Genomic DNA, 27,462 nt, shown 5'->3' with positions numbered 1-27,462 from the left:
AAAAAAAAAAAAAAAAAAAAAAAAAAAAAAAAAAAAAACCTATGTTTTCTCCTTGCTGCTGGGGGGAAAACAAATATGTTTTCTCCCTGCTGCAAGGAGGGAAAACAGAAACAAAAAATTGTGTTTTCTCTTATCCTGTAATTAAATTAGATACAACAAAAATATTTTCCTGAGAGAAGGGCTGGTTCTGTCGCCCAGGCTAGAGTGCAGTGTCTTCATCACAACTCACTGCAACCTCAAACTCCAGGGCCTAAACGATCTTCCCACCTTAGCCACCACACCTAGCTAATTTTAAAAAGGTTTTCATAGAAACAGGGTGTCACTATGCTGCCCAGGCTGGTCTTGAACTCCTGGCCTCAAGTGATCCTCCAGCCTTGGCCTTCCAAAGTGCTGAGATTATATAGGCATGAGCCACTATGCCTGACCAAAAATGCTTTTTTTTTTTTTGGAGACAGTTTCACTGTCCAGGCTGGAGTGCAATGGCATGATCTTAGTTCACTGCAACCTCCGCCTCCCGGATTCAGGCAATTCTCCTGCCTCAGCCTTCCAAGAAGCTGGGATTATAGGCACCTGCCACCAAACCCAGCTAATTTTTTGTATTTCTTTTTTTTTTTTTAGTAGAAATGGGGTTTTACCATGTTGGCCAGGCTGGTCTCAAACTCCTGACCTCAGGTGATCCACCCGCCTCGGCGTCCCAAAGTGCTGGGATTACAGGCATGAGCCACCGTGCCTGGCCAAAAATGCATTTTATATTTAATTTTAACTAAGAGGTTCTGGTCAATTGTCAATGAAATTTTCTTTTTAGGAAATGATGTTATCGTATAACATTCTGATTAAAGAAGTAACCCATAGTAGAGGGCAGACACAGTGGCTCACGCCTATAATCCTAGCACTTTGGGAGGCTGAGGTGGGTGGATTGCTTGGGCCCCTAAGTTCAAGATCAGCCTGGGCAACACGGCAAAACCCTGTCTCTACAAAAAATACAAAAATTAGCTGGGCATGGTGGCGCATGCTTGTACTCCATGTACTACTGTACTCTAGCCTGGGTGACAGAGTGAGACCCTGTCTCAAAAAAAAAAAAAAAAAAAGGCGACAAAAGACCCATATTGCATGTCTTGTTTTTCCTAGCCCTTGACCTAATCTTATCCCTATTAATGACCTTTAGTTTTAAGTAGGATGAAACTGTAGTTTTTATATGGAGCTATAATTATTTTACTCTTTATTGATAAAAATTTCAAACTGGGCCAGGCATGGTAGCTCATGCCTGTAATCCCAGCACTTTGGGAGGCTGAGGCGGGCGGGTCACTTGAGGTCAGGAGGTTGAGACCAGCCTGGCCAACATGGTGAAACCCTGTCTCTACTAAAAATACAAAAACTAACCAGGCTTTGGGGCAGGTGCCTGTAATCCCAGCTACTTGGGAGACCGAGGCAGGAGAATTGCTTGAACCCAGGAGGCAGAGGTTGCAGTGAGCCAAGATTGCACCACTACACTCCAGCCTGAGTGACAGAGCAAGACTCCATCTAAAAAAAAAAAAAAGAAAAGAAAATAGTCAAACTGGTTTGGTAACATATCTTTTATACAGTTTAGCCAGAAAACTTTCAGTTCTTTGAACAACTATCTAATGTTTCAGTTTAGTATACTCTTAACCATTTAAAGTTAATCTCTATAGAAGCAAACTTTTCAGAGCAATAGCAAGAAATAAGGAAAAGGCCAGGGATGGAGTGAAGTTTCTGAAAACTTGACGCTGAGACGGGCAGATCACCTGATGTTGAGACCATCCTGACCAACATGGAGAAACCTCATCTCTACTAAAAATACAAAATTAGCCAGGCGTGGTGATGCATACCTGTAATCGCAGCTACGTGGGAGACTGAGACAGGAGAATCGCTTGAACCTGGGAGGCAGAGGTTGCGGTGAGCCGAGATTGTGCCATCACACTCCAACCTGGGCAACAAGAGCGAAACTCCGTCTCAAAAAAAAAAAAAAGGGTAAGGTATAGTAGGGCAGAATTATTAGAAGTGTAGGTATTAATAGGTGTCATGCAAAAAAGGGGTCTATGGAAATAATTTTAGAAATGCTGAGTTAAACAACATCGAACAGATTTTTTTTTTTTTTTTTTTGAGGCGGAGTTTCGCTCTTGTTGCCCAGGCTAGAGTGCAATGGTATGATCTTGGCCCACCACAGCGTCCACTTTCTGGGTTCAAGCAATTCTCCTGCCTCAGCCTCCCAAGTAGCTGGGATTACAGGCATGCACCACCATGCCTGACTGATTTTGTGTTTTTAGTAGATACGGGGTTTCACCATGCTGGTCAGGCTGGTCTCGAACTCCTGACCTCAGGTGATCCACCCACGTTGGCCTCCCAAAGTACTGGGATTACAGGTATGAGCCACTGCACCTGGCTGAACAGATGTCTATAGAATTTCTTAGAGCCTTTAATTAAGTACACTAATGGGTGCCATGAAACGCCAAGAAGGAGAAGATAATCTACAGCTTTTCCCCAACACTGCTTATCTGGCAGACCAACCTTAGGGACCCATGTTCCACAGAACACACTTTGAGAAACCTTGAAAAGGAATATTAGTGATTTCACTACTAACTGTTGATATTATTAATGTTCAATTCTTTTAGATTTCTTGAAGGCTGATGTTAAAGTCACAATATGATATAAATTATTATATTTATAGCACTCAGCACTGTGTTTGGTTTTGTCTTTATTCCTAAAAGATTTTGCCTTTAGAGATAAGCAGTTATATGAAACAGAAGATAAGAATTTAGAAGATAATGTAATTCAGCCAAAAGTCCTCAGGAGAGCTTCCATAGGAATATGTGCTTTAGAGAGAAACTAAAGAAAAACGATTTTTGTATTTTCTCTCATATATGCTAATGGAACAAAACCTTCCATCATTGTGAGCTGTGTGGTAACTAAACTCTTCAAGCCAAAGATCATGGACTGGGTGGGGCCTGTGGCATAGATCTGGTCTGCAGATTGTTTTATTTAGCCTGTATAGTGACTTTTAACATTTGAATTAGTTCCTATTTTAGAATCTTGAAGTTTCCCTTAAAAATCTGAATTTCTAGCCACTCTTGAAAAGTGGAAAAAGTCTGACAATACATACACAAGTAGTAACTACTTGCTGGAGCTGAGAAGTAGTTTACTCCAGTGTGTTACTGCCTGCGTACTAACCCAAACGTGGCTTGACATTTGTGCTACCTGTCTGACCCTATGGTCATTTGAGTTTGTGTGACCCCCTACTGTAAGGATATGGCATGGCCCAAGAGCTGGAGCTTCCCAAAGGATACTGTAGCCCCTCTTTTTATATTGTTATTTTTATTTTATTTTGAGACAGATTCTCACTCTATCACCCAGGCTGGAGTGCAGTGGTGCAATCTTGGCTCACTGCAACCTCTGCCTCCCAGGTTCAAGTGATTCTCCTGCCTCAGCTTCCTGAGCTAGGATTACCGGTGCCCGCCACCACACCTGGCCAATTTTTGTATTTTTAGTAGAGACCGGGTTCACCATGTTGGCCAGGCTGTTGTCAAACTCCTGACTTCAAATGATCCACCCAGCTCCGTCTCCCAAAGTGCCGGAATTACAGAAATGAGCCACTGCACCTGGCCAGCAACCTCTTTTTAGAGTCACCTTTACAAGCAAATGTGGTCAGGCTGCTCCAGGAAGAAGTGCTGGAATCATGTCAGGATACTTTAAGGGAATCTTTACTGTTTCTGGGGGACATCCTTATACTTGTCCTCAGGATGCTGAGGCTTTTACTGCCCCTAAAGCACCTACTTGACAACATACTGGAAGAGTTGTTTCACTCACACACCTTCTTTGTCACACACACTCACAGAGTTAGCCCTATACAGTTGTTCCTAAGTTTGCATAAGGGATTGGTTCTAGGACCCCCCCTCAGATACCAAAATCCACAGATGCTCAAGTCCCTTATATAAAATAGCGTAACCTGTGTGCATCTTCCCATACACTTTGAATTCTCTCTAGATTACTTATAATACCTAATACAACGTAAATGCTATATAAATAGTCATTCTACTGTAGTTTTAAAATTTGTATTATTGTTACTGTTATTTTTGTTTTAAAACATATTCTAGGCTAGACATGGTGGCTCATGCCTGTAATCCCAGCACTTTGGGAGGCCGAGGCAGGTAGATTACCTGAGATCAAGAGTTTGAGACCAGCCTGGCCAACATGGTGAAACCCCATCTCTACTAAAAAAAAAAAAAAAAAAAATCAGCCGGGTGTAGTGACACGCCCTAGCAATTCAGGAGGCTGAGGCAGGAGAATTGCTTGAACCTGTGAGGTGGAGGTTTCAGTGGGCTGAGATTGTGCCACTGCACTCCAGCCTGGACGACAGAACGAGACTCCATATCAAAAAAAAAAAAAAAAAGTTTTCTGTTTGAGATTGGCTGACCCTCGTTGCAGACTCAGAACCCTCAGATATGGAGGACCAGTTTTGTATAGAGAGAGGAAATTTATATTGAATTAGGACAGAATTATAATTTCATCTATTCTCAAAAATAATTATTAAACAAAGATAATTAAAAAGTGGTTATTTTATTTATACTCTCCACAAAATATTTGAATTAGCTTATAAAGTATGATATAATAATGAAGTATATATATACATATATATATATACACACATACACACACATACACAAAATCAGGACCAGAAAATATATCCAAACAAAGAGTAAGTCCAGAAGGATAGAACACGGATATCAGGACCTGAGGTCTGGAGAAATAGGCCTGATGTGAGAATGGGCTTAGATTTCAGAGAGAAACCAGAGTGTGAGTGTAACTTTTCATACAGATAGTACCACAATATTATTATTTGCTTAGTATATAGAGTGTGTTGATATTGTTCTATGTTGATTAATTCTGCAGAGGTGACAGCTCTGAGCAACTGTTTTCTGGTGGCAGCTGGGAAATGTAGGTTTTGTGAATAGGGTTAATCAGCACTGTGTCTTGAGCCCTCTTCCTGTATTTTTACCTAATCTACAATGCCAAGAATAAAGGAATGGGTTGTGTACAATGTGATGAAGTGAGGTCGGGGGTTGGGGAGTGGGCAGAAAAGGCAGTAGGCAATAATGAAACCTCTCAGCAGGAAGGTTTGAGATCTTTTGCAGAGTTCTTTTGAGCAGTGGTAACCTACAGCTATTGATAAAAGGCTGTATTTCCTGTCTCAGTTAATTGAGCATGAAAGCAGACCACTGGATACTACACAAGAATAGTTTTCATTTTTTAAATAAAGTTATCTATGATCGAATGCAATTAACATAAAGTGATTGGAATTACCTTACCAGGTCCCTAAGCTGTCTTAACTGCTTTATTAGGAATGAGATCAGAAGAGAGATTGTGTGTAGAAAAAGATACATCTGTGTGTGTGTGTGTGTGTATGTGTGTGTGTGTATGTGTGTGTGTGTGTCATTAGAATCCTTGTTCTCACAGTGTCAGGAAATTATTGTGTATTAAATGAAAAAATTAGTAATAGGCAATAGGTCCTCATGAAGGCATTTAAAAGTAATGCTTTATGGTATTAGTGAATCTGCCTTTGTAGTAAATGTCAAGGGAATGATAATTTAGTCAAACAGACCAAAGTTTACACGGAAAGAACTGCATTTTTTTTCATGCAGTAAAGGTGGAGCAAATGTCTGAATGTGAACAGTATTGTAAACAGGTCCAAATTTTCAGGGTCTAGGGAAGAAATGGAGATTTTGTGTCTTCTGGCTAACTGGTGAGGGCAACAGTGTCATAAAAGGCAAAAAGTGGCTGGGCGCAGTGGCTCGCTCCAGTAATCCCAGCACTTTGGGAGGCCGAGGTGGGCAGATCTCTTGAGATTAGGAGTTTGAGACCACCCTGGCTAACATGGCGAAACCCTGTCTCTGCTAAAAATACAAGAATTACCCAGGGGTGGTGGCGGATGCCTATAATTCCAACTACTCAGGAGGCTGAGTCACGAGAATCACTTGAACCCAGGAGACGGAGGTTGCAGTGAGCCGAGATCATGTCACTATACTCCAGCCTGGGCAATAAGGCAACACTGTGTCTCAAATAATAATAATAAAGGCAAAAAGTTAGGTGAGGGTGAATTTTGTAGCAATCTTAAAGAATGTGTAGACTGGCCAGGGACGGTGGCTCGTGCCTGTAATCCTAACACTTTGAGAGGCCGAAGCGGGTAGATCCCCTGAGGTCAAGAGTTTGAGACCAGCTGGCCAACATGGTGAAACCTTGTTTCTACTAAAAATACAAAAATTAGCCGGGTGTGGTCGCGGTCACCTATAATCCCAACTTCTTGGGAGGCCAAGGCAGGAGAATTCTCTTGAACCCGGGGGTTGGAGGTTGCATGAGCCAAGATGGTGCCACTTTACTCCAGCCTGGGCAAAAAGAAGAAACTCCATCTCCAAAAAAAAAAGTAGACTGTTTCTAACTGAGCAATTCTAGTTTTAAAGTTAATTCAAAATTTTTGAAAGTATAATTGCCACAGGTGCTACTTTTCAAGTGGGAGTACTCCTGGGTATAAGCCAAGCCACATACGAAATTATCCCATGTTTCCTTGCATTGAGTGTTGATGTCTGAGCAAGGGGGAAAATGAACAATTCCATTAATACTAAGGAAATGAAAAGTCAACTTTTTTGTTTTCTATCTTAGTCATTAGTGGAGGGGAGGGGGAATGGCATGTTCCTTGAGGACAGATACCAGGTTCCCTTTCTGCACCCAGCCCGCTTCTCAGAGCATATTGGCTACTTGCCTAACTGGTTGGTTTTGAGGCAGTGCAGAATTTGCCTTCCAAATAGAAATATGCCATAAAGATTTCTTTTTCTACTTTAAACAAAATTTACTTAAACTTTGAGGCTTGCTTTAATTTAACCAGCCTTGTTTGTCAAAATCAGATAAATCCGAAAGAGATAACTCTCTCTCTGTTTTTTTTTTTTCCTCCGGAGGCAGTCTTGCTCTGTCACCCGGGCTGCAGTGCAGTGGCGCGATCTCGGCTCACTGCAACCTCTACCTGCTGGGTTCAAGTGATTCTCATGCCTCAGCCTCCTGAGTAGCTGGGACTGTAGATGTGAGCCACTACACCCAGCTAGTTTTTGTATTTTCAGTAGACACAGGGTTTCACCATGTTGGCCAGGCTGATCTCGAACTCCTGACCTTAAGGAATCCACCTCCCTCGGCCTCCCAAAGTGCTGGGATTACAGGTGTGAGCCACCGTGCCAGGCCAGAGAGTACTCACTTTGTGCTATGTTGTTATCTCTGGTAATTCTATGCTAACTTGTAATCTGTATTAAATCATATTGCTGAAAGATATGTTTGAATTTTGGAAGGTGATGAGAATTAAAAAGTCAGACATGGATAATTTTTAGAAAATACTCCTGATGTACTTTAGATGAAATCTTAAAACAAAGTGGTGTATTGTGACACGTTGTAAACAGTCTCTATCGTGTGTTAAAATGAATCTGATTCAAAATGCAGACTCTGTCTCTAAAAGCCTGCCTTACAATAAAAAAAAAAAAAAAAAAACACAGGCAGAGGTGGTTTCCAATGGTTTCATGGTATATGTCATATGTCTAGAGTGCTGAGTACAGTACCTGTAAGTAGATTCCCCAAGAGTTCTGTTGAAAGGTACTTAATGCAGATTACATTAACTAATTAACTGGATTTTGTTTGGGTCATGTTCATTGTGAAATGCACAAATCAGTGGGTTTGTCTTTAGTCATCTTATTCTCATTTGGGGTTGCTGGAAATGAAGTAAGGACCAAGTAAACGACTTTTTTTCAGGTGCAAATTCGACCATGGAACCTAAGTGACAGTGACTTTGTAATGGATGGTTCTCAGCCTTTGGACCCCAGAAAAACTATCTTTGTTGGGGGAGTTCCACGACCCCTTCGAGCTGGTGAGTGGAAATAGTAACACCACAACAACAAAACCAACAAAAACAAAATCCCCAATGCCTTTAGTCTTAAATATTTTCTAGGTTTCCAGTCAGCTATACGTAGTCTCCAAAAAGAAGGCTGTTGTCGTTTTCACTGAGCTTTTTCAGGATTAAAGATTTTCTCCCAAAATGCTCTATTTTGTTATGGTGCAAAAGTGAATTTCATTAAACAGTTATGTTGAAAAAATGAATTTTATTTAGTGCTTTCCTATTTAATCGCTTATATAAAAAATAATAACACATTTGGCAGTGTGCATTCTTATGCCAGTCAGCATTGTTATGTATGACAGAAATCTGTCTTTTTTGAAGCTTCCCTGTTGTTTTTTTTTAAGTTACTTTCCAATGATGAAATAATTGTGCTGCTGGATTTGAGCAGAATCATAATTGACTGGAGAGTTTGAAGTGTTGTTGAACTGATGGCTTCAATACATATTTAAATCCAAAGACAAATCCAATCAGCTGTGCATCAGCCTCCTAATAACCAGTATTAATGCCAGTGGAGTATAACAAAATTATTTCTAAGATCTAAGTTTTTGAAGCACTTAGAATAATTAAGTTTATTTTTTTAAAGTAAGACAAAAAATGTTACTGTTGCCACTGTAGTTGTGAAAATACATTTCTTTTGTGTTATTTATATGCACATTAGTTCTACCTAAAAATTAAAACAAAAAGCAGAGATCATTAAAATCATGTTGTGAAACAGAATTATAAAATGTAACCTAACGTTATTTAGCTGTATGACTTTCGTGACTTCTTAATTCTGAAAGTTCCTCAACATTTCTAACATATTTATCCAAATCCCATCTCCAGCCTACACCTAAAAGATAACTTTAGACCTATATAAAGACATTAATAATTTCATTTTGAAGGACTTTTAAAACATTTTTTCTGACTGGGTCTTATTTTCTTCTTTCTAATGGAGAACTGTCAAATGAAAGATAGAAAGCAAAACAGCAGAGATGCTTCCCTTTTATCTGCAGTCGGAGAAGAAAGTCTAAGAAGGGCTAATTCAAATGTGAAAAGCATTACGAGATGGGGGCAAATGCAGACCTTTGTTTGTAAACTGTTTGTGCTTTTAAAAAAAATGGTGGGGGTGTTGTGGAATATTTCTGACTTTTCTAACTAGTGTTATATTTAGGAGTGGAGAGGGACAGAAATCCTTATTCTTATTTTACAAATGGACAATCATAGCTAGTATTGTAGCTTTTCCTTTTGCAACTGACTACAAGCACAAATTAGTTTTTTTGTTTGTTTGTTTGTTTGAGACGGAGTCTTACTCTGTCCCCCAGACTGGAGTGCAGTGGTACCATCTCGGCTCACTGCAACCTCCGCCTCCCGGGTTCAAGGGATTCTCCAACCTCAGTCTCCCAAGTAGTTGGGACTACAGGTGTGTGCCACCACGCCTGGCTAATTTTTGTATTTCTAATAGAGACAGGGTTCTGCCACGTTGGTCAGGCTGGTCTCGAACTCCTGACGTCAGGTGATCTGCCCACGTCAGCCTCCTAAAGTGGCTGGGATTACAGGCATGAGCCACCACATCCGGCCACAAATGAGTTTTTATGTTCTAGCCCCTTTCCTTTTTTTCCTAGATAGGAATCTGAAAAAATATTCTGAAAAAGTCCTATAGTTATAAAAAATAACAGAACTGGCTGTAACTTCTTACATCTATCTTAAGGCACAGACATACAAGTTTATACATTAAACTTCAATTTGTATTATTCACTCTTTATTCTTCCTGTTTTAATGATTTGGAAGGATAGGTAAGGGCCTATATATTGTTTTTCTTCTGTAAATCCTGTGAAGATACCTTTTCCACACTTGCTGTATGATCACACCAACACTGCAAGAAGTGAACCCCTGGACCTGAAATTATATTCTTTAATATTTGTTGTCTGCAAGATGCCACAAATTCTAGGATTAGACAAGAATTATATTTAGTTGTCTAGTAAGAAATGGGATTTTGTGTTCCCTGACTAGTTACTATACTATACCTTTCGTAATTTGAAGTTCCTTTTTTTTTTTTTTTTTGAGATGAGTCTCACTCTGCCACCCTGGCTGGAGTGCAGTGGCACGATCTCGGCTCACTGCAACCTCCACCTCCTGGGTTCGGGCGATTCTCCTGCCTCAGCCTCACAAGTAGTTGCGACTACAGGCGTCCGCCACCATGCCTGGCTATTTTGTATTTTTGGTAGAGACAGTGTCTCACTATGTTGGCCAGGCTGGTCTCAAACTCCTGACCTTGTGATCCACCTGCCTCAGCCTCCCAAAGTGCTGGGATTACAGGTGTGAGCCGCCGTGCCCGGGCGAAGTTCTCTTTTTTCAACTACGCTAAAATGTTTTGTTTTAAAATGTTTTGTTTTTATAGTTATGTGGATAGTAATCTAAAATCACTTGTATTATTGATAGTGTTCCCCCATGCCAACACTTCCCTTAAGCGTAGCTAGTTTCTAGGTGGCAAAGTAATCTATATTATTGTCTTAGAATTTTACCATTCATCCCAAGACTTCTAGTTTAGAGGGCCATGTTATCAAGAAAAAAAGTTAACATCTGCAACTTTTATCTATAATCATAGGAACTGGGTTTCTTTGAAACACGCTGAGCTATGGGAACTGATGTACACCTTGGAATAGAAGACGATTTGTAAAGGAATTCATTGTGACTTTGCTAGACAAGCTGAAATTGAATACAGTACAGTTCACTTGAACGATAAACATTTATTGAGCATCTACTGTATTACTGGCACTAAGAAAGTATGTGTCATGCAAAACTGAATATCCCACTATCATGTTAAAGAGGTCATCATATACAGAGAGTCAAAAAATGTCAGAAGAAAATAAATGTACTTACAGAATGTGAACTCAGAATTAAATGGAGACCAGATTATATTCTTTAACACGATTCTCAAATTTGGTTTTGAAATACTTTAGAGCATTTTTTATTATTTCCAAGGGATATTCTAGTTATGGAATTTTGGAAAGTCTAAAACTATTTTAAGCATTTTATGCAGAGTGATCCTGGACTAGATATGGGCGTCCCTACTCAACAGGTGAGATTTTAGATGTCCAGGTGGATTTTACCTTATTAAGGGCCAAAAGTATCCCTTAATATGTCACAGTGACTAAAATGTTATCACTGAAGTGTTATTCCTTTGGATCTTGTGAGTTGGTTTTTTTTTTTAATCTTTGATATTCCCTCATTGTAACACAAGGACCAATATCACTGATAGTTATTCTGAATACAGGCCTTATCCCTTTAAACAGAAATACACAAACACCTCTAAAATAAAAAGGCAACCTGTTTTAAGCAGTATTGTCCTGAGTTTCTGGTTCTTTGATAAGCCTTCCTTTTAAAAACTCAGGTTGGACCAGCCTGGGCAACATGGTGAAACCCTGTCTCTACAATAAATACAAAAATTAGCTAGGCATGGTGGCACACGCCTGTAGCCCAGTCTCCTGAGGCAGGAGAATCACTTGAGCCCAGGGAGCTCGGGGCTGCAGCGAACTGATATTGCATCGGTGCACTCCAGCCTGGGTGACAGTAAGACCTTATCTCAAAAAAAGAAAAAAAAATAGGTTGGAAAAAATCACAGTCCTGGAAAGGAAAACAAAAGAAAAGCTGAAAATGGGAAAATATCAGTGGAAAATTTGGATGAGCTTACTCATTGCCTGATTGTGGGTTTCTCTATGTCAAGTAATCCACATTCTTACTGTCTCTTCCTTTCATCACTCCCATCGGTGACAATAGCAAGCCAAGGATGGTTTGCCTGAAGTCTCCTGGTGTTTATCAGATCTTGTGTTCTTTCTACTCCCCATCTCACCCTACCCTCACATTAGGAAAGCCTGTAAGTGGACTCACCGTGCCACCATGTGGCTAAAACTCGCATATTCTTCAGAGTCAGTACAGGGAAATGGGCAGTTTGATTGTCCTCCTGCTGCCACCTGGAAGTACAACATGTTGCCACTATGCTTCATTCACGTAATATGAGCAACATGTCTTCCTGAATCTCCATACAGAAATAGCACAGTTGCATATCCCTATGGCATTAGGACCTCTCCAGAATACATGCCTCTTCACTCTGACAGAAAATAAGTGCCAGGCTTGGGGGTTATGATACCACCAGGAACAAGTAGAGAGTGAGGTATGTGGTCTCTGTACTCTTCCCCAGTTGATTAACATGAGTATTTCTCTGATCCCAAATTTCTTGGTTTTGGCATCTGATTGGAGGACTGCCTCAGTGACCAAGCTTTTGGATCCATTCATTCCCAACCTTGATCAGGCTGGAAAAACTTTCAGTCTTTCTCATTAGAAGCATATGAACTGTTCTTTACTTCATGACTTCCTTAGGCCCTGCAAAACAGATCGATCTCGAGAGAGCGCTCATCTGAGTCCCCACAGCCTACTGTTTGCTCGTTCATCTTTCGGTCCCATCTTTCCTAACAATTGCTCTGATAATTCTTTCCTTTCTTTTTCTCCCCTACTAATATTCTGTGATGAATCCTGAAATTTCTTTCTGTCTTTCCCCACCTGCCCTGACTGTTGTGAGGATGGTTTTTCTGTGGGAGGTAAAAATTTCTGAAGTAAATATTCAGAGATATATGGCATATATCTAGAGAACATATATCCTGAATTTTTCTAAGATCATTTATTTCAGACATTTTGTATAAACATTTCATAGTTCACATGTATTAGAAACCATATCCTGATTTGTGATTTAGGAAACAGGAGTATTATAACCCTATCCTTTATTGTTGTTTTATGAAGTGGTTGCAGGCAGAAACCATCCTGTATCAAGTTTTTCAACAGTAGAAGCTTTTTCACCATGTCCTAAGTTCAGTATGGGTTGTCCTGGATAAACTCCAGATTTGGCATACTGACTTGATTAATTGTATTACCTTTAGGGATAAGGATTTTCTAATGTTAGTATGTGTTTGTGTCCTCCCTCTGCACCAAAAGCAAACCCTCATCCATAGCTGATGTCAAACTTTGCCATATCAGTGGCAGGCTGTATGATGTTAGCATAAAGCCAAAATAACACTGCGATAAATTGATACTTACAGAGCAGAAACCAGGCCAACTTATATGTTAAGCAGAGATTCACAGGGTGGGAGTGGGGCAAGAACCCTGGACAAAACTAAACATTTGAATACTGCTCTGTCCTTAGTAGTGTGCCCAGAGCTCTCATGGGTGTTTAGTTCTCACAGTAACCCTGCGAGATTATAAGTGGTAGACTGTGCTTTAGAGATGATGAAGCAGAGTTCAGATAGAGTAATTGGTCTTTCTCAGAGCAAAAGAAAGATGCTTTATTAAGCTGAGATCTGAGATGTTGTCTCAGTAACAGTAGTAACAGTCAACTTGGTACCAGTGCACTCTGTCTGATTTAGTTCATTGTTCATACCATCTATTTGAAAATATTCTTAACTTCCCGACATATCTGATGCAGAGCAGAAGCTTATGAGCACACTTCTTCCCCTTGAAGTGTGTGAACTGCCCTTGAACCAACTTGACAATTGTGGTAAACCTAGGAAGCCCTCGTCAAGTTTAATCTTCCCACTTTCAGAAGTCGAGACCTTTTTGATATCTTAAGGTGCTCTATGCCTCTTGCCTATCTGTTTTGTCCTTACTTCCAAAGAGAAGAAATACGGATTCTAGATTCACAGTTTAGAATCTGTAAAGACGAATGTGTTATTTTCCTCTGGAATCCTCATTTCTACTCTATCTCATTTGGCTGTCCAGTATCTCGAGTTCACATATTGCCTTAGCTGGCTTTGAAATATATTATAATTAAATGATATAAATAGGGCCCTGAGGTGAAGCAGGGCTGGGAGGAGTCATCAGGGGTTTCCTCTCTGGTGAACTAAAGACTCTTTCACATCTTTGTAAAGAATCAGGAGCAGGCCAAGAGCGGTGGCTCATGCCTGTAATCCCAGCACTTTGGGAGGCCAAGGCAGACAGATTACCTGATGTCAGGAGTTCAAGACCAGCCTGGCCAATATGGCAAAACCCCATCTCTACTAAAAATATAAAAATTATTCAGGCATGGTGACTGCACACCTATAATCCCAGCTACTTGGGAGGCTGAGGCAGGAGAATTGCTTGAACCCAGGAGGTGGAGGTTGCAGTGAGCTGAGATGGCGTCACTGCACTCCAGCCTGGGCAACAGAACAAGATTCCATCTCAAAAAAAAAAAAAAAAAAGGATCAGGAGCAAATCCAAGGGACCATAATTGAAGCCTATATTCAACTCCAGAGATGTAGTCATCACAATCCAAAGGAATTCATGGGGATGCTATGTGCTCCACATTGCTGCAGTATTCTAGTTTGCCCCTCCAGTCTGTGGCACAGTGACTCTCATCACAAGAGCCAGCATGTGGATTAGACTCATTGTGTTGCTGCTACCGTGGAAGTTGTTCATGAGACAACTTAAGTTGTCTTAGGATCACAGAGCATCTTGTCCAAAAAGTACGGTATACCCTTGAACCATAGCTATTAGACCTGCCATCTTCCCACCATGACCAGACAGACCCATGAGCACTGTCTGGATGGGAAAGAAAATAAAAAGTGGTTTGGAAAGTCTTGACTTCCTTGTGGACTGTATACCTGTTTTCACCTCTATGTGAACTCTGGATTCCTTCACCTCTATGCCCTGCTCTGGTACCCTTATCTTCCTCAGGTTAAATGTTAAGAACATGCTCCTGGGAGCTACTTTGTCTTTGCCCTCTGCAGAGGATGGTTTCAAATGAGGACTAGAAATTCTGTTTAGTACTTAAATGAGTTCAGCCTGCAGGAAGTATGCTGAATGAAGACTTACTGGTTGAGCAGAAGACCAAATACAAACAGCAGCTGTTTGACTACTGTTTACTTCTCTTCAAGGGTGGTCATAGTATTAGACTTTCTGTAGTTAAAATATAGATGAGGGTAGAGAGAGAGATGGGAAATTTTCATATTCTTCTCCCAAAAACCTCTTCTTCAGTCACCTTGGTTTCTTCTAGCTTCTCAACAAATTGCCCTTCACTTAAGTGAGACCTAATTGACTCAAATGTCTGCAGACTTTTTGGTGGCCAAAAAAGCAACTACATATAAGTTCATAAATGGAAATTATTTATTTATAATTAGTTTTCATAAGAGCATAAGCAGATGAGGGTTTCTGCTTCCTATCAAAAGTACTTAACTGCCAGCAACATCAGTCATGATCTAATCCTTGGAACGTGCAGATGATTTCAAACAGATAGATTCACAAAGTAATGGAATGTTTGTGCTTCTCTGGCATCACAAGATCCTGAAGATTTTTTGGAGAACACTGTGGTGTGGAAAAATCTGTGGTTACAGTAACTGTCCTGCTTAGCTGGAGTTTCAAGCTTACCACTCATGTGCCTTCTTTCTAAATCGGGCACTTTATTGAGTCCTTCCTATGGTGGAAGACAAGTGCCATTCAATTCCTTGCCAGCATTCTTTTCCTGGCCGTTCACCAGGCTTGGAGATTGTTACTTCTCTTATTTCACTACAGAGGAAGCCTTGTCTTTTGAAAATTAGTATTTAAGTTATAGGGTCCTGAGGTTACTTATTTCACTAAACCCATTCAACCAATAAGGGAAATGCATTAATGACTGCAATTAACAATTAATTCTGCCTTCAGTTTCTTGGTCTCTGTTACTGCAGTAATAGCCATATGAGGAGATCCTCAAACCATCAGAGGTTGTTGGGATGAAGTATAAGGACCTCTGATATTCAGGGTATGCGTACAGTTCCTATTACATTGTTTGAATGAATGTGATTCCTGGATCCTGCCCCAAGACTGCAGTAAGCATCTACTTGGCTTTAACAGACAATGCTCCCTTGGCTGATGTGGCTTAGTAATTCTGACCATAGTGGTATAATTGAGATAACTTTCTGCTGCTCTGTCTTTAATGGCGCTTACTCTTAGGCTTAGTTCTTACTATTTTCTCACCTTCTGAAAATTACTTGTTGGTTATAGGTTGTCCTTCCTATTAAAAACAGGCAGTTAGAAGATAGTCACCAATAGGCAATCTGGTATGTAAAGAACTTTTGAAGAAGTGTAAAGATAGCCTCTCTGACGTAGCAACACAGTTTTACTTCTTGCCTCAGCAGTTTCATAGTACAGAAACCAGTAATGCTTGGCTTTCCTTTTGTTCATAGACATCTAGTGGAGTTCTTATACTGTTCAGCCCTTCACCCTTTGTACATTCTGTAGAACTCTTCTCCTAGAAGAGAAGAGTTGTGCTGCTCTCCATCTCCCCAGATACTGATTGCTGTGGAGCTCTACTATGTGATGATCTTTGCACATTGGCTGTGGCCCAGGTCATTGTCTGTCTTCCCTGTCTTCTCCTTTCCAAATACCATATATAGGTGTTGAAACAGGTTCTTGGGTCACTTCCCAGGGGTAGTGCTGAGTCTTTTGGACTTATGCTATGTGAGTAGCCTAAAAGGAATGGTCATACCTGGAGAAGGTGCTGTCCACTATCAAGTAAACAATTGCCTTCAGACAATCTGGTATGCAGGTAAGTGCTACATGTTTTTCTAATGGTACCTTTATTGTTTTGTAACTATACCAATATAAAGGCATATTTAGGCCAGGCATGGTGACTCACGCCTGTAATCCCACCACTTTGGGAGGCCAAGACTGGTGGATCACTTGAGGTCAGGAGTTCAAGACCAGCCTGGCCAACATGGTGAAACCCCATCTCTACTAAAAATACAAAAAATTAGCCAAGTGTGGTGGCTCATGCCTGTAATCCCAGCTACTCGGGAGGCTGAGGCAGGAGAATCACTTGAACTGGGGAGGTTGTAGTGAGCCAAGATCACACCACTGCACCCCAGCCTGGGTGACAGAGCGAGACTCTGTCTCAGTAAACAAACAAACAAAGGCGTATTTAGAAGAAATGTGACAAGGAGTACAGGCCACACCTCTGAATCTATAGCAAGGTACAGCATGGGTATGTTTTTACTATTCGTGTAGCACCTTAGTGCTCTGGTAGGTTGTAAGTGCTCAGTAAATGTTTATTGTGGCTATTATCATTACTAGTATTATTATTTAGAATTCAATGGGAGAGGTTAGTATGAAGAGTTCACAGTTGGATTAGAATATACTCTAAAATCTTTACTTTTTAAAATTGTGGAGATTTACTTTAAGGCTGTAAATGAATTGTCTCTAGTTAAAACAAGCAGTTAATCCTTTCTATAGCTTAGTCCTAATATAGTAGTGTAACACTAGTAATTTCTTTTAGTCTTAGAGGTTAGTAAGTAGGACTGTTTCTTATTAACTTGTTAGGGCAGCATGAAATGCCTTGCCTACTCAAGGCACATTCCACTGGACTAACCAGTTAGAAATTAGAACAGAAGGATTACTGGTAGTTCATTTCTTCAATACTACTGCTAAAGTTCTGATTATATAAATTCTTGTGTGTATGTGTGCAAATTCCTAATTTTTTTTTCCATTTTATTGCAAAACACCCTATTAGGACCTTCCCTACTTGAGTTGTAAGACTGGTGTGGACAGTCTTCTTGATACTTAACATGCGTTTTCCTTTTCTTAATTACATTGCATGATCTCTAAATAATTCTTCCTTCTCCTGGGCAAGAGTACCTCCCAAATATTTATACACATCCATGTTTTGTTTTGTTTTTTGCAGTTGAACTGGCAATGATCATGGACCGTTTGTACGGTGGTGTCTGCTATGCTGGCATTGATACGGACCCAGAGCTGAAGTACCCCAAAGGTGCTGGCCGCGTGGCATTCTCCAATCAGCAGAGTTACATTGCAGCCATCAGTGCTCGTTTTGTGCAGCTTCAGCACAATGACATTGACAAACGGGTAAGCACCTACTTAGGGTGGAACTGCTATGGGAGAGAAAAGAAGTTTGTTCTGTGGTTTCCCGGGAAGAAAGGCATCTTATGATCATAAGTGAGCAGCTCTACCTTGCATGGCATTAGTCCATGAGTCCATCTAGGCTGCCTGAAGAAGAGAGCACCACTGATGTTTAAGGCATTAAGGAATCTTCTGCCTCACCCATTCCCAGAGTGATGTTACACTTATGAAAATAATCTTGCATAATTTAGCATACCAAACTAGTGCTGTTCAGAAGATGACACTGACAGTGTGTTAGCAGAGGTGGAGACCTGGTGACCTGCTTGACCTACATAGTGCTCTTAAAACAAACAACAAAGAAACTTAGATTAACATTTAAACATTCAGGAGTACATATGAGATGTTGAACTTCTGGTTTGAAAATTGTCAGGTGGCCGGGCCCGGTGGCTCACACCTGTAAGCCCAGCACTTTGGGAGGCTGAGGCGGGTGGATCACGAAGTCAGGAGATTGAGATCATCCTGGCTAACAGGGTGAAACCCTGTTTCTACTAAAAATACAAAAAAAATTACCTGGGCGTGGTGGTGGGCGCCTGTAGTCTCAGCTACTCAGGAGGCTGAGGCAGGAGAATGGCATGAACCCAGAAGGCAGAGCTTGCAGTGAGCCGAGATCGCGCCACTGCACTCCAGCCTGGGCGACAGAGCTAGTCTCCGTCTAAAAAAAAGAAAAGAAAAGAAAACTGTAAGATCATACATTGTGGCAATCATTGGAATCAAATAGCTGCTTTTCCCTTCAGTCTCCTCTTCAATTCACTGTTTCTTCTGCTTACACAATAGATGCGTATGCATTACCGGCCATGTTGTTCATCAGTGTTACCTGCCTGCCCTCTAGAGACATTAAGAGTGCTACTTCTGATGTAAAGAGGGGGCATGAAGTTGAGTTTTAGGCAGTTGGTGTACTTAATTGGTTTTGCAGATTGGCATGAGTTTAAATTCCTTGAATCCCAGCTTTGCCACTGTTGGGAAGCTTAGGGGTACGGAAGGCAGTAAGAGCCAATCTGGACCCTGTATTAATAAATGAAAAGAGCATGTAGGAGAATAGCACCAAGTCTTGAACACCTGCCTGTGCAACGGTGCAGTGACTATTAATTCTTCTAGTAAAGAATGTTCTTGGGGCACACACTGGATTAGAATTAATAAAGTAGTAAATCTGTTCCATATGAAGTTTCACATGATATCCTCTACAGTCAACTTTGACTCATTTTGTGTAGCAGGCAAGTTTCTTAGGTAAAAATTTTAACTGGTGATGGGTTTTTCATATTCAGGATTATAGTTTTGTTAAGACATATGTCTGATCAAAAAGTACAAGAGCCAGGACTTAGAATAAATACTCTATTTGCTACTTCACTGAGCTTCCTGAGAGTAAGTGGTAGTGGTTTGGTTTTTAATTTAATTAAAATGAATAAAATAATTTAGAATTTTGAAACACTCTTTAAATTCATGGAGATACAAAGGCATAATAAAGATTCAACTCCATTCCTGGTTTTTAAGTATCCGTAGCAATCTGAGCATGCCCTTTTGTAACTGTAATCCCCCACATGACTGTAAGCTCCACAAAGATGGGCGTGGTGCTGTCTCATTCTCTGTCTGATCCCCAGTATTTACCCGTTGCTCGATTTAGTCATTGATGCTTGATAAACCTTTGTTGAATTAACACGTGGTGCTACTTGAGGGTTCTTTTAACTTCTGCTGCTGTTGCTGGTAGATGTGCTTGTGTCTGTACATTTGGGAGTCGTGTACCAGATTCCATTACATCGAGACCTCTATCGCGACTATCACAGGTGAACCTAGGCAATGAACTTAATCTGAAGAGCCTTGGCTTCTTATTTATATGGAAGTAGCTTTCTTTGTTCTCCTCTAAAGCCAGAACTAGTGACTGTACAGGAAGTAGATCCTGGAAATAATAAAATCTAGAGGAGGTCTCCATTTCCCCATGTCTCTGCCTTCCCTTTGCCTCCATCCTACCGACCTCCTGTCCTATTCCTTAGTAGAGGGAGATATGCTTGCCCCAAGGATTTATAGTAGGCATTGAGCCCCTGTAAGAATCAGAATAAATTCAGGTATTTATTTGTTTGGTTGCCTACCGCTATTCTCACAAGTACTGCGAGGCTCAGGCCCTCAGTATTTCTTCCCACAAGATTAGAACTAGGCTAAAAAGGAGAGAAATGGCTTTGCTTTTGTTAGCATGACTGTTGAACATACTATGAAAATGTGTTTGGAACATCAAACTTCTCAGGGCTCAGGAAAACCATTGACTTTTCTGCTCGCTATAATTGGGTTAACCATATACTGTCTATATCTCAGAGTAGCCTTTGGTGAACACTTTAAGGTAGCAGCCAGTTGTAGTGGAAAGAGTAGGGAATTTGGAGCAAGAACAGATTCCAATACATTTAAACCTTTGCTGCTTCAGTCAGTCACTGTCAAGCCCAAGCAAGTTACTTAAGGCCAGAAGCCTCAGGTCCTCATCTGTAACTCCTTCCTGGGGATGGTCTGAAGATTAAATGAAATTTTTTCTGAAAAGCCAGATCCTTATAGCAGGTTGACAAGTATTTAACCAGCAAGTATTCATCTTGCTACAAATGTACTTAATATTGATTTTTGTTAATATTTTATAGCTTGAGTTTTACAAGTTGCTCCGTTGAAGAAGTAGCAAAAAAGTTCAGTGGTTAGTGAAAAAAGCACGGGCCCTGAGTCAGATGGCCTGGGTCTAGACCTGGTCTTGTTCTCTCCCTGGGGTTACATGGACCTTGGGCTGGTCACTTAAATTCTGAGCTTCAGTGTACAGTGAAGGTAATAGTAATAGCCCATGAGATTAGTGAGAAGCCCAGACGAGATATTGTTCAAGAAAGCAGTATGTACACTGTGTATGTGTATGGTGGGACTGTTGCAGTGGGCACAAGAATGCTGCTTCCATGTGACACTGGGAAAGGACCCAACAGTTTCTTCAGTGCCCTGGGATGAGAGTCATCTGAGGGGAATATTGGAAGTCATTGAAAGTGGCAAAGTCCCTACTCTCCCTTTTTCCCGTCAGGGACCAGCTCCATCTTCTTTGTTTGCTCTGACCAATATGGAGATCTCTTCCCCCCTGTCTCCTCCCCTCCCCTCCCGTTTTCTTCCGTTTTCTTTTCATTTTGAGACAGGGTCTCACCCTGTCACCCAGGCTGGAGTGCAGCTTCAACCTCCTGGGCTCAAGTGATTTTCCCACCTTAGCTTCCCCAGTAGCTGGGATCACAGGTGCATACCACCATGCCTGGCTGATTTTTTTGTATTTTTGGTAGAAATAAGGTTTTACCATATTGCCCAGGCTGGGCTCAAATTCCTGGGCTCAGGTGATCTACCTGCCTCAGCCTCCCAAAGTGCTGGGATTATAGGCTTGAACCACTGCGCCCAGCCCAACATCCTTTCTTTATTATGAGACGCAAGCCAAGTTCCATCTTGAGTTGGGCTCCTTTTTCACTGTTCGTCTGTGAACATTACACTCCCTTCCCCCAAACTGTTACAGTGTCCCCTTCGTTTTCTTCTTGCTTAGAATATAGCCAGTAGTACATTATTTTATTGCCTCTGGCATTTTGAGCTTCTGTTAACTATACCTTTCATAGGTACATTTTTAGGTTCATTCATGGTTTTATTTTTATTCACCTTTCTCGTAAAGCTTACATTTAAGCTTTCCAGAGAGCTCCCATTTCATATAAGCACATTTGTATTTCCTTAGGTAATGCCATTTTTCTTTTTCAGAAAAAATGATCATCCATGATTGTCTACAGATAATTTCTATCACTAGGCAAACCTTGTTTCCTGAATAACCCCTCCAGGTTTTTAGTAGTAGTCTGATATCTCATGGAAAGGTTCTGAAACTTGCAGTACCAAAAGTCAGGAGCACATGTCCACCTGTGTACATGGGTCCCTTTTCCTTGCCCTTATTAACAGGATTACCAAGGTGCCACAGTCAAATTTCCTTCCCCTCCCTCCCTCCCTCCCTCCTCCTCCCTTCCCTCCTTCCTTCCCCTTCCCTTCCTTTTTCCTTCCCCTCTTCCTCCTCCTTTCTCTCTCCTCTTCTTTCTTTCCCTTCTTCTCTTTCTCTTTTTCTTCCTTCCTCCTTCTTCTTCCTTCTTTTTTCTTCCTGTACTTTGAGACCTTTATTTACTTTCCCATATCAACGAACATGAGTAGGCCAGGCACAGTGGCTTATGTCTATAATCCCAGCATTTTGGTAGGCCAAAGTGGCAGGAGCACTTGAGCTCAGAAATTCGAGACCAACCTGGGCAACATACGGAGACCCCATCTCTACACACAAAATTTTTTTTTTGATTAGCCAAGTATGGTGATATATGCCTGTGTGATTCCAGCTATGGGGGGAGGCTGAGGAGGGAGGATTGCTTGAGCCCAAGAGGTTGAAGCTACAATGAGCTGTGATCATGCCACTGTACTCCCGCCTGGGCAACAGAACAAGACCTTGTCTCAAAAAAATAATAATAATAAATCATGGATTATTATGTGATGATTATGTAGTGGCTAAGTCTTATATCTCCTCAGGAAAATAGAGCACTATTGAGTGCTGCGGACTCTACAGAGAACTTCAGTCTTTGGTCATAGCATTCATCTCCTGCCTTCTGATGTGACCCCAGAGTTGGCTTTAAACCAATACCTTGACTATTTTAAGTAGCATCAACCTTTATTACCTTTTTACTCAAAGCATCCTCCTTTACTGTCTGCATCATTATAAATATAGATGCAGTGAATTTTTAAAACTAGAGATGGCATTGAAGGGTCACTTACTTCCTGTTTGCAGCCCTTATCTCTCAAGGAGAGTGGGAGGGGGCCACCTGCAGAGCAGCAATGCCTGACCATTGAGTGAGACAATTCATTAAGTGTTGGGACAGTGAACGCAGTAGGGCCATATGAGGTGTGTCCCCTCAGGTTGCACCTTTCTTGTGTACACTGTGGAAGGTACATGAAGAAGAAATTGACTGGTATATCTCCTTTACCTCTTTTGTATCCAACCAACTTTTTCCAAAAAAGATATCTCTTTTGAGAATTTATATGTTTATTATTGTCATTGATCTTTGGCGAAGCTTTTATATGGAGTGTTTCATAGGAGAAATACAAGCTTTGTAGATTTGATTTCTCACCATCTTAGAGACTTTTTGGCTTGCTTATGAGTATAAAATATGTCAGTATGCACCATTTATATTATTTAATTTATCTATGTTATCCTGTAGATTTGGTACTTTCATCTCTGCTGTCATCTCACTCATCCATAATCTCATGATCTTTAAGGAAGAAGTGTTTTTGTTGTTTGTAACAGCTTTGTTGAGTTGTTTTATGCTATTCACATAGCATACAGTTCACCCAGTTAAAGTGTACAATCGCATGTTTTTTAGTATATTTACATAATTGTGTAGCCATCACAATCAGTTTTAGAACACAGAGGTATTTTTTTAACCATCCCGTATTTCATGTCTTAAGGAACGTAGAGGTGTTTTAATGTACAGCCTTTAAGTCTGCAATAAGAAGATCATAAGCATAATAACAATAGTGGAATGGTTATAGGGAATACACTTTATTTATTCTCTATAATTACTCAGCTCATAGTATAGAGAGGATCCTACTTATTTAACCTGCACTCTTCAAAGTCACAGGAACAAAGTAGCCCAGGCTCTTGGGGGAAACTTCTGAACCCTGCTATAACTGTGATTAGAGTCCCTCTTGTTGGAGTAGGTTGATAAATGTACACATCAGCAATGTGGGAGGACTAAGAGAAGTGGAAGAGGCTTCTTCTGCTGGGAGTTCCTCACAGAGCTGCTATGATCTTAATTCTGTCATTTTTGCTCAGGAGTCTGAATGGAAGTGCTTGGCACACAGCAGGCACTCACTAATGTGCAGAATCAAGCAGGAGGATATATATTAGGGCAAAGACTGGAAGCAGCCATGGAAGCCTGAATACTAGACATCTAGAGTCATCTCTCACCTGGACATCCAGAATATCTTCCCCTGGGGCTCCCAATTCAATTTTATCCCATCTCCAAGTCATTTTTTACATAGCAACCAGAGCGAGCTTTTTATACTCACAATTTACTCATGTCTTTTCACTCCTTTAAACCTGTTGATTATGTTCCACAGCCCTTAGGATAAAGGTCAAACAAAGTCCTTAAAATTGCCTAAATGACCCTTCATGTACTATGTACTTCTGCCTTAGCACTCACTTCTCCCTTCCTTACCTTGAGCCAGCCACAGCTGGCCTTTTCCCCTATTTCTCAGGGTCATTATACATATGGTGCCTGGCTAATACCCACCTATCCTTCAGGTCTCAGCTTAATTGTGATATTTTTAAGAATCCTTTCTTCATTGGAGCTTACACCTCCCCCATAGATTGTTGTCGTAATACATGTCTGCCATTCATTTGTGGCATTAAATGCCAGTATCATGAAATAATGCTTTGTTTAATGTCCATCTACTCTGTTAGATGATACAAATTCAGGAGGGCAATAACTGTGTCTTTCAGTTTAACTACGGTATACACAATGCCTGACATCTAGTGGGCACACATTAGTTATTCTTGAATTAATGCATGAATGAGTTATTATAGTGAATGAATGATGATTGAGAGGTGACACAAGAGGCCAGACACAGTGGCTCATGCCTGTAATCCCAGCACTTTGGAAAGCTGAGCTGGGAGGACTGCTTGAGGCCAGGAGTTTGAGACCAGCCTGGGCAATGTAGCGAAACCTCATTCTCTTAAAAAAAACATTTTTTTTTTAATTTAAAAAAATTAAAAAGAGTTAAAAAGAGAGGTGGCCCAGATGGAAGACCTTTTATACCATTCTTTCACATATCCAACTGTCCACCAGAGGGCACTTTGCACAGCTTTCTTTTTCTACTTAGTTAAAGACACTCAAATAATAAAGAAATTTAGATTTCACTGTTTAGAATATCAAAAGTGTTTTCTGGCACTTATAATACACTTAAGTTGGACTTAACCTTAGGTATGATCTGGTCCAACCCCCTTTGTTTTGTACACAGGAGAATCTAAGAGAGGTTTGGAAACGTTCTCAAGATACTTGACAATTGAGGGCAGAGCTCTCTTCGTTGGATGCCCTTCTTGAGCCTTGCTGCTCATCCAGGGGCTCACACCTATAATCCTAATGTTTTGGGAGGCTAAGGTAGGAGGATAGCTTGAGGCCAGGAGTTCAGCTTGAGGCCGGGAGTTCAAGACCAGCCTGGGCAACATAACAAGACCCTCATCTCGCCAAAAAAAAATTTTTTTTTTTAAATTAGCCAGGTGTGGGGACACATGCCAGTAGTCCTAGCTACTTGGAAGGCTGAGGCAAGAGGATCTATTAAGCCCAGGAGCTTGAGGCTACAGTGAGATATGACTGCACCACTGAACTCCAACCTGGGTGACAAAGCGAGATCCCATCTCTTTAATTTTTTTAAAATTTAGTAAAGATGTTGGCAGTTTTAGTGTTATGAAACTTTTTTGTTTTTGTTTTTGTTTTTTTGAGATGGAGTCTCGCTGTGTCACCCAGGCTTGAGTGCAGTGGCGTGATCTCCGCTCACAGTAACCTCCGCCTCCCAGGTTCAAGCTATTCTCCTGCCTTAGCCCCCCGAATAGCTGGGATTACAGGTGCCTGCCACTACGCCCAGCTAATTTTTTGTATCTTTTTACTAGAGACAGAGTTTCACCATGTTGGCCAGGCTGGTCTCAAACTCTTAACCCTAGGTGATCCGCCTGCTTTGGCCTCCCAAAGCGCTGGGATAACAGGCATGAACCAATGGGCCTAGCCTCTGAAACATTTTGTTGTAAATGACACAGATAGGGCCAGGCACACTGGTTCACACCTGTAGTCCCAGAACTTTGGGAGGCCAAGGTGGAAGGATCACTTGAGGCCAGGAGTTCAAGACCAACCTGGACAATATAGTGAGACCCAGTATCTACAAAAATAAAACAAATTAGCCGGGAATAGTGGCACATGCCTCTAGTCCCAGCTACCTGGGAGGCTGGGATGGGAGCATTGCTTGAGCCCAGGAGTTTGAGGCTGCAATGAGCTACAATTATACCAGCCTGGGTGACACAGTGAGACCCCATCTCAAATAAAAAAAAAAAAAGACACAGATTCATGCCTTAGTTTTTACTTCCAAGGAAAAAAGTTATTAACATCTTGAAATAAATCAATTAAGGCTTACTTATGGCTCATGTTCACTAGTTATTGGCTAATTGGTAATTTGTCCATGTGTTGACAACATCAATGTTGTATGATACTCAGCACATAATTCTCAGCATGTCTTCTGCCTCCACATACTTGAAGTGTATGTTACACTCGTGGGTGACAGAGGCTCCCTAGAACTCTAATAGAGTGGGGCAGTTACAGGCATGACCATTAGTATGTAAGCGGGGGATACATTCCATACTCAACTCTATCCCCACCTCCTAGAGAACCACTGCTGTAGTTTAAAAAAAAAAAAAAAGTACTGGCTTAGGAATTGAGAGATCTGGGTCTATTCCTAGCTGTTTTCCAATCATGGTACGACCTTGGGCAAGCTACTTAACCTTTAGAGGCTTGATTTCAATATCCTGAGGTAATAAGAACACCAGCCTAACTACCTCACACTTCATTGCACAGAGAAACCATGACAGTTAAAGAGGTGCTCTGGGAGGTTACTAGGCTGTACAGACAGATGTTGATTTGTATGATTGCTGAGCCTGGCCTATTTAAATTGTGCTATGGCCTAATCATATGTCAAGGCTAATTGTTGGCTCTTTTTTTTTTCCTTTTAAAGTATTTATTCAGTTCCACTAAGTATCCTTGATATAAGGAAAATGAAATAGTTGAAGTTGATACTTAAAGTTAACATAGGTGCCAATCTGTCAACACTCTGGTTGGATGTCGGTCAAGACACACATGTAAAGACTAAGTTCCTTTTATAGATGTAGACAACTGGGTATGTTATTTAAAGGATTGAAGGCTTTTTTCATTTTAGTCTTGAAAGTGGTATTTTTACCAATATCATTTCTCTGATAATGAAAAGATTTTGAACCTGAAATGAAATACACGTTAGGATTAAATTTTGCTTATATTCCTTTGAATGGTGTTTCTGTAAAAAACTAAGTTTAAAGTATTTAAACACAATAAGAGCCAAAGATGGCACCTGTACACATTCTTTGTGTTCTAATGGTATTTTTAGAAGTGATGCCAAATGAACTCTTAAGATATAAAAGCTTTGCTAAATCCAGTTTTTTTTAAATGTAATGGAAATCTAGTTTATTTACATATGAAAGATTTTTGTAGTGTGCAAATGAGATCATTGAAAATGGGTAATGCTTTTACGTAGCCGGTTTTCTACCCTTGTCTACTCTGTGTGGTCATGAGAAAATTTTTAAAATGTAGAATCAGTTGAATCTCCCTTAGCCTAGCAAAAACATATGACTTGATAGATATGAAAATCTGTTTATAAAAATCTGAGGCAATTCCCCCTGCCCCCCATCACAACCATTGTCTAGCTCAGCTTGGTCATGTTGTCCCCTAGAAATTTGTAAATCAGATGTTTACAGCTTTAAATGCATCATGCAGTATACATTGGTTATTGTTTCCCAATTCATCCCATAGAAATATTTTTACTAGTAGAAAGGATAC

The 27,462-nt window shown here is 40.7% G+C and overlaps 1 protein-coding gene across 3 annotated transcripts in view; it reads left to right on the top strand.

Moving 5' to 3' along the window:
- Positions 1-27,462, top strand: part of CPEB3 (cytoplasmic polyadenylation element binding protein 3) — a 208,777-nt gene that overhangs the window by 160,582 nt on the left and 20,733 nt on the right. For all 3 annotated transcript variants that reach the window (XM_017894706.1, XM_017894705.1, XM_017894704.1), the window contains 2 exons: positions 7,798-7,912; positions 17,598-17,779. In XM_017894706.1, the coding sequence (XP_017750195.1) occupies positions 7,798-7,912; positions 17,598-17,779 (297 nt within the window). The remainder of the gene's footprint in view (positions 1-7,797; positions 7,913-17,597; positions 17,780-27,462) is intronic.

The sequence above is a fragment of the Rhinopithecus bieti genome, unplaced genomic scaffold, assembly GCF_001698545.2.
Source record: "Rhinopithecus bieti isolate Rb0 unplaced genomic scaffold, ASM169854v2 scaffold_25740, whole genome shotgun sequence".
Classification (NCBI taxonomy): domain Eukaryota; kingdom Metazoa; phylum Chordata; class Mammalia; order Primates; family Cercopithecidae; genus Rhinopithecus; species Rhinopithecus bieti.
The sequence above is the reverse complement of the archived record's forward strand: the minus strand, read 5'-3'. Positions and strand labels throughout refer to the sequence as shown.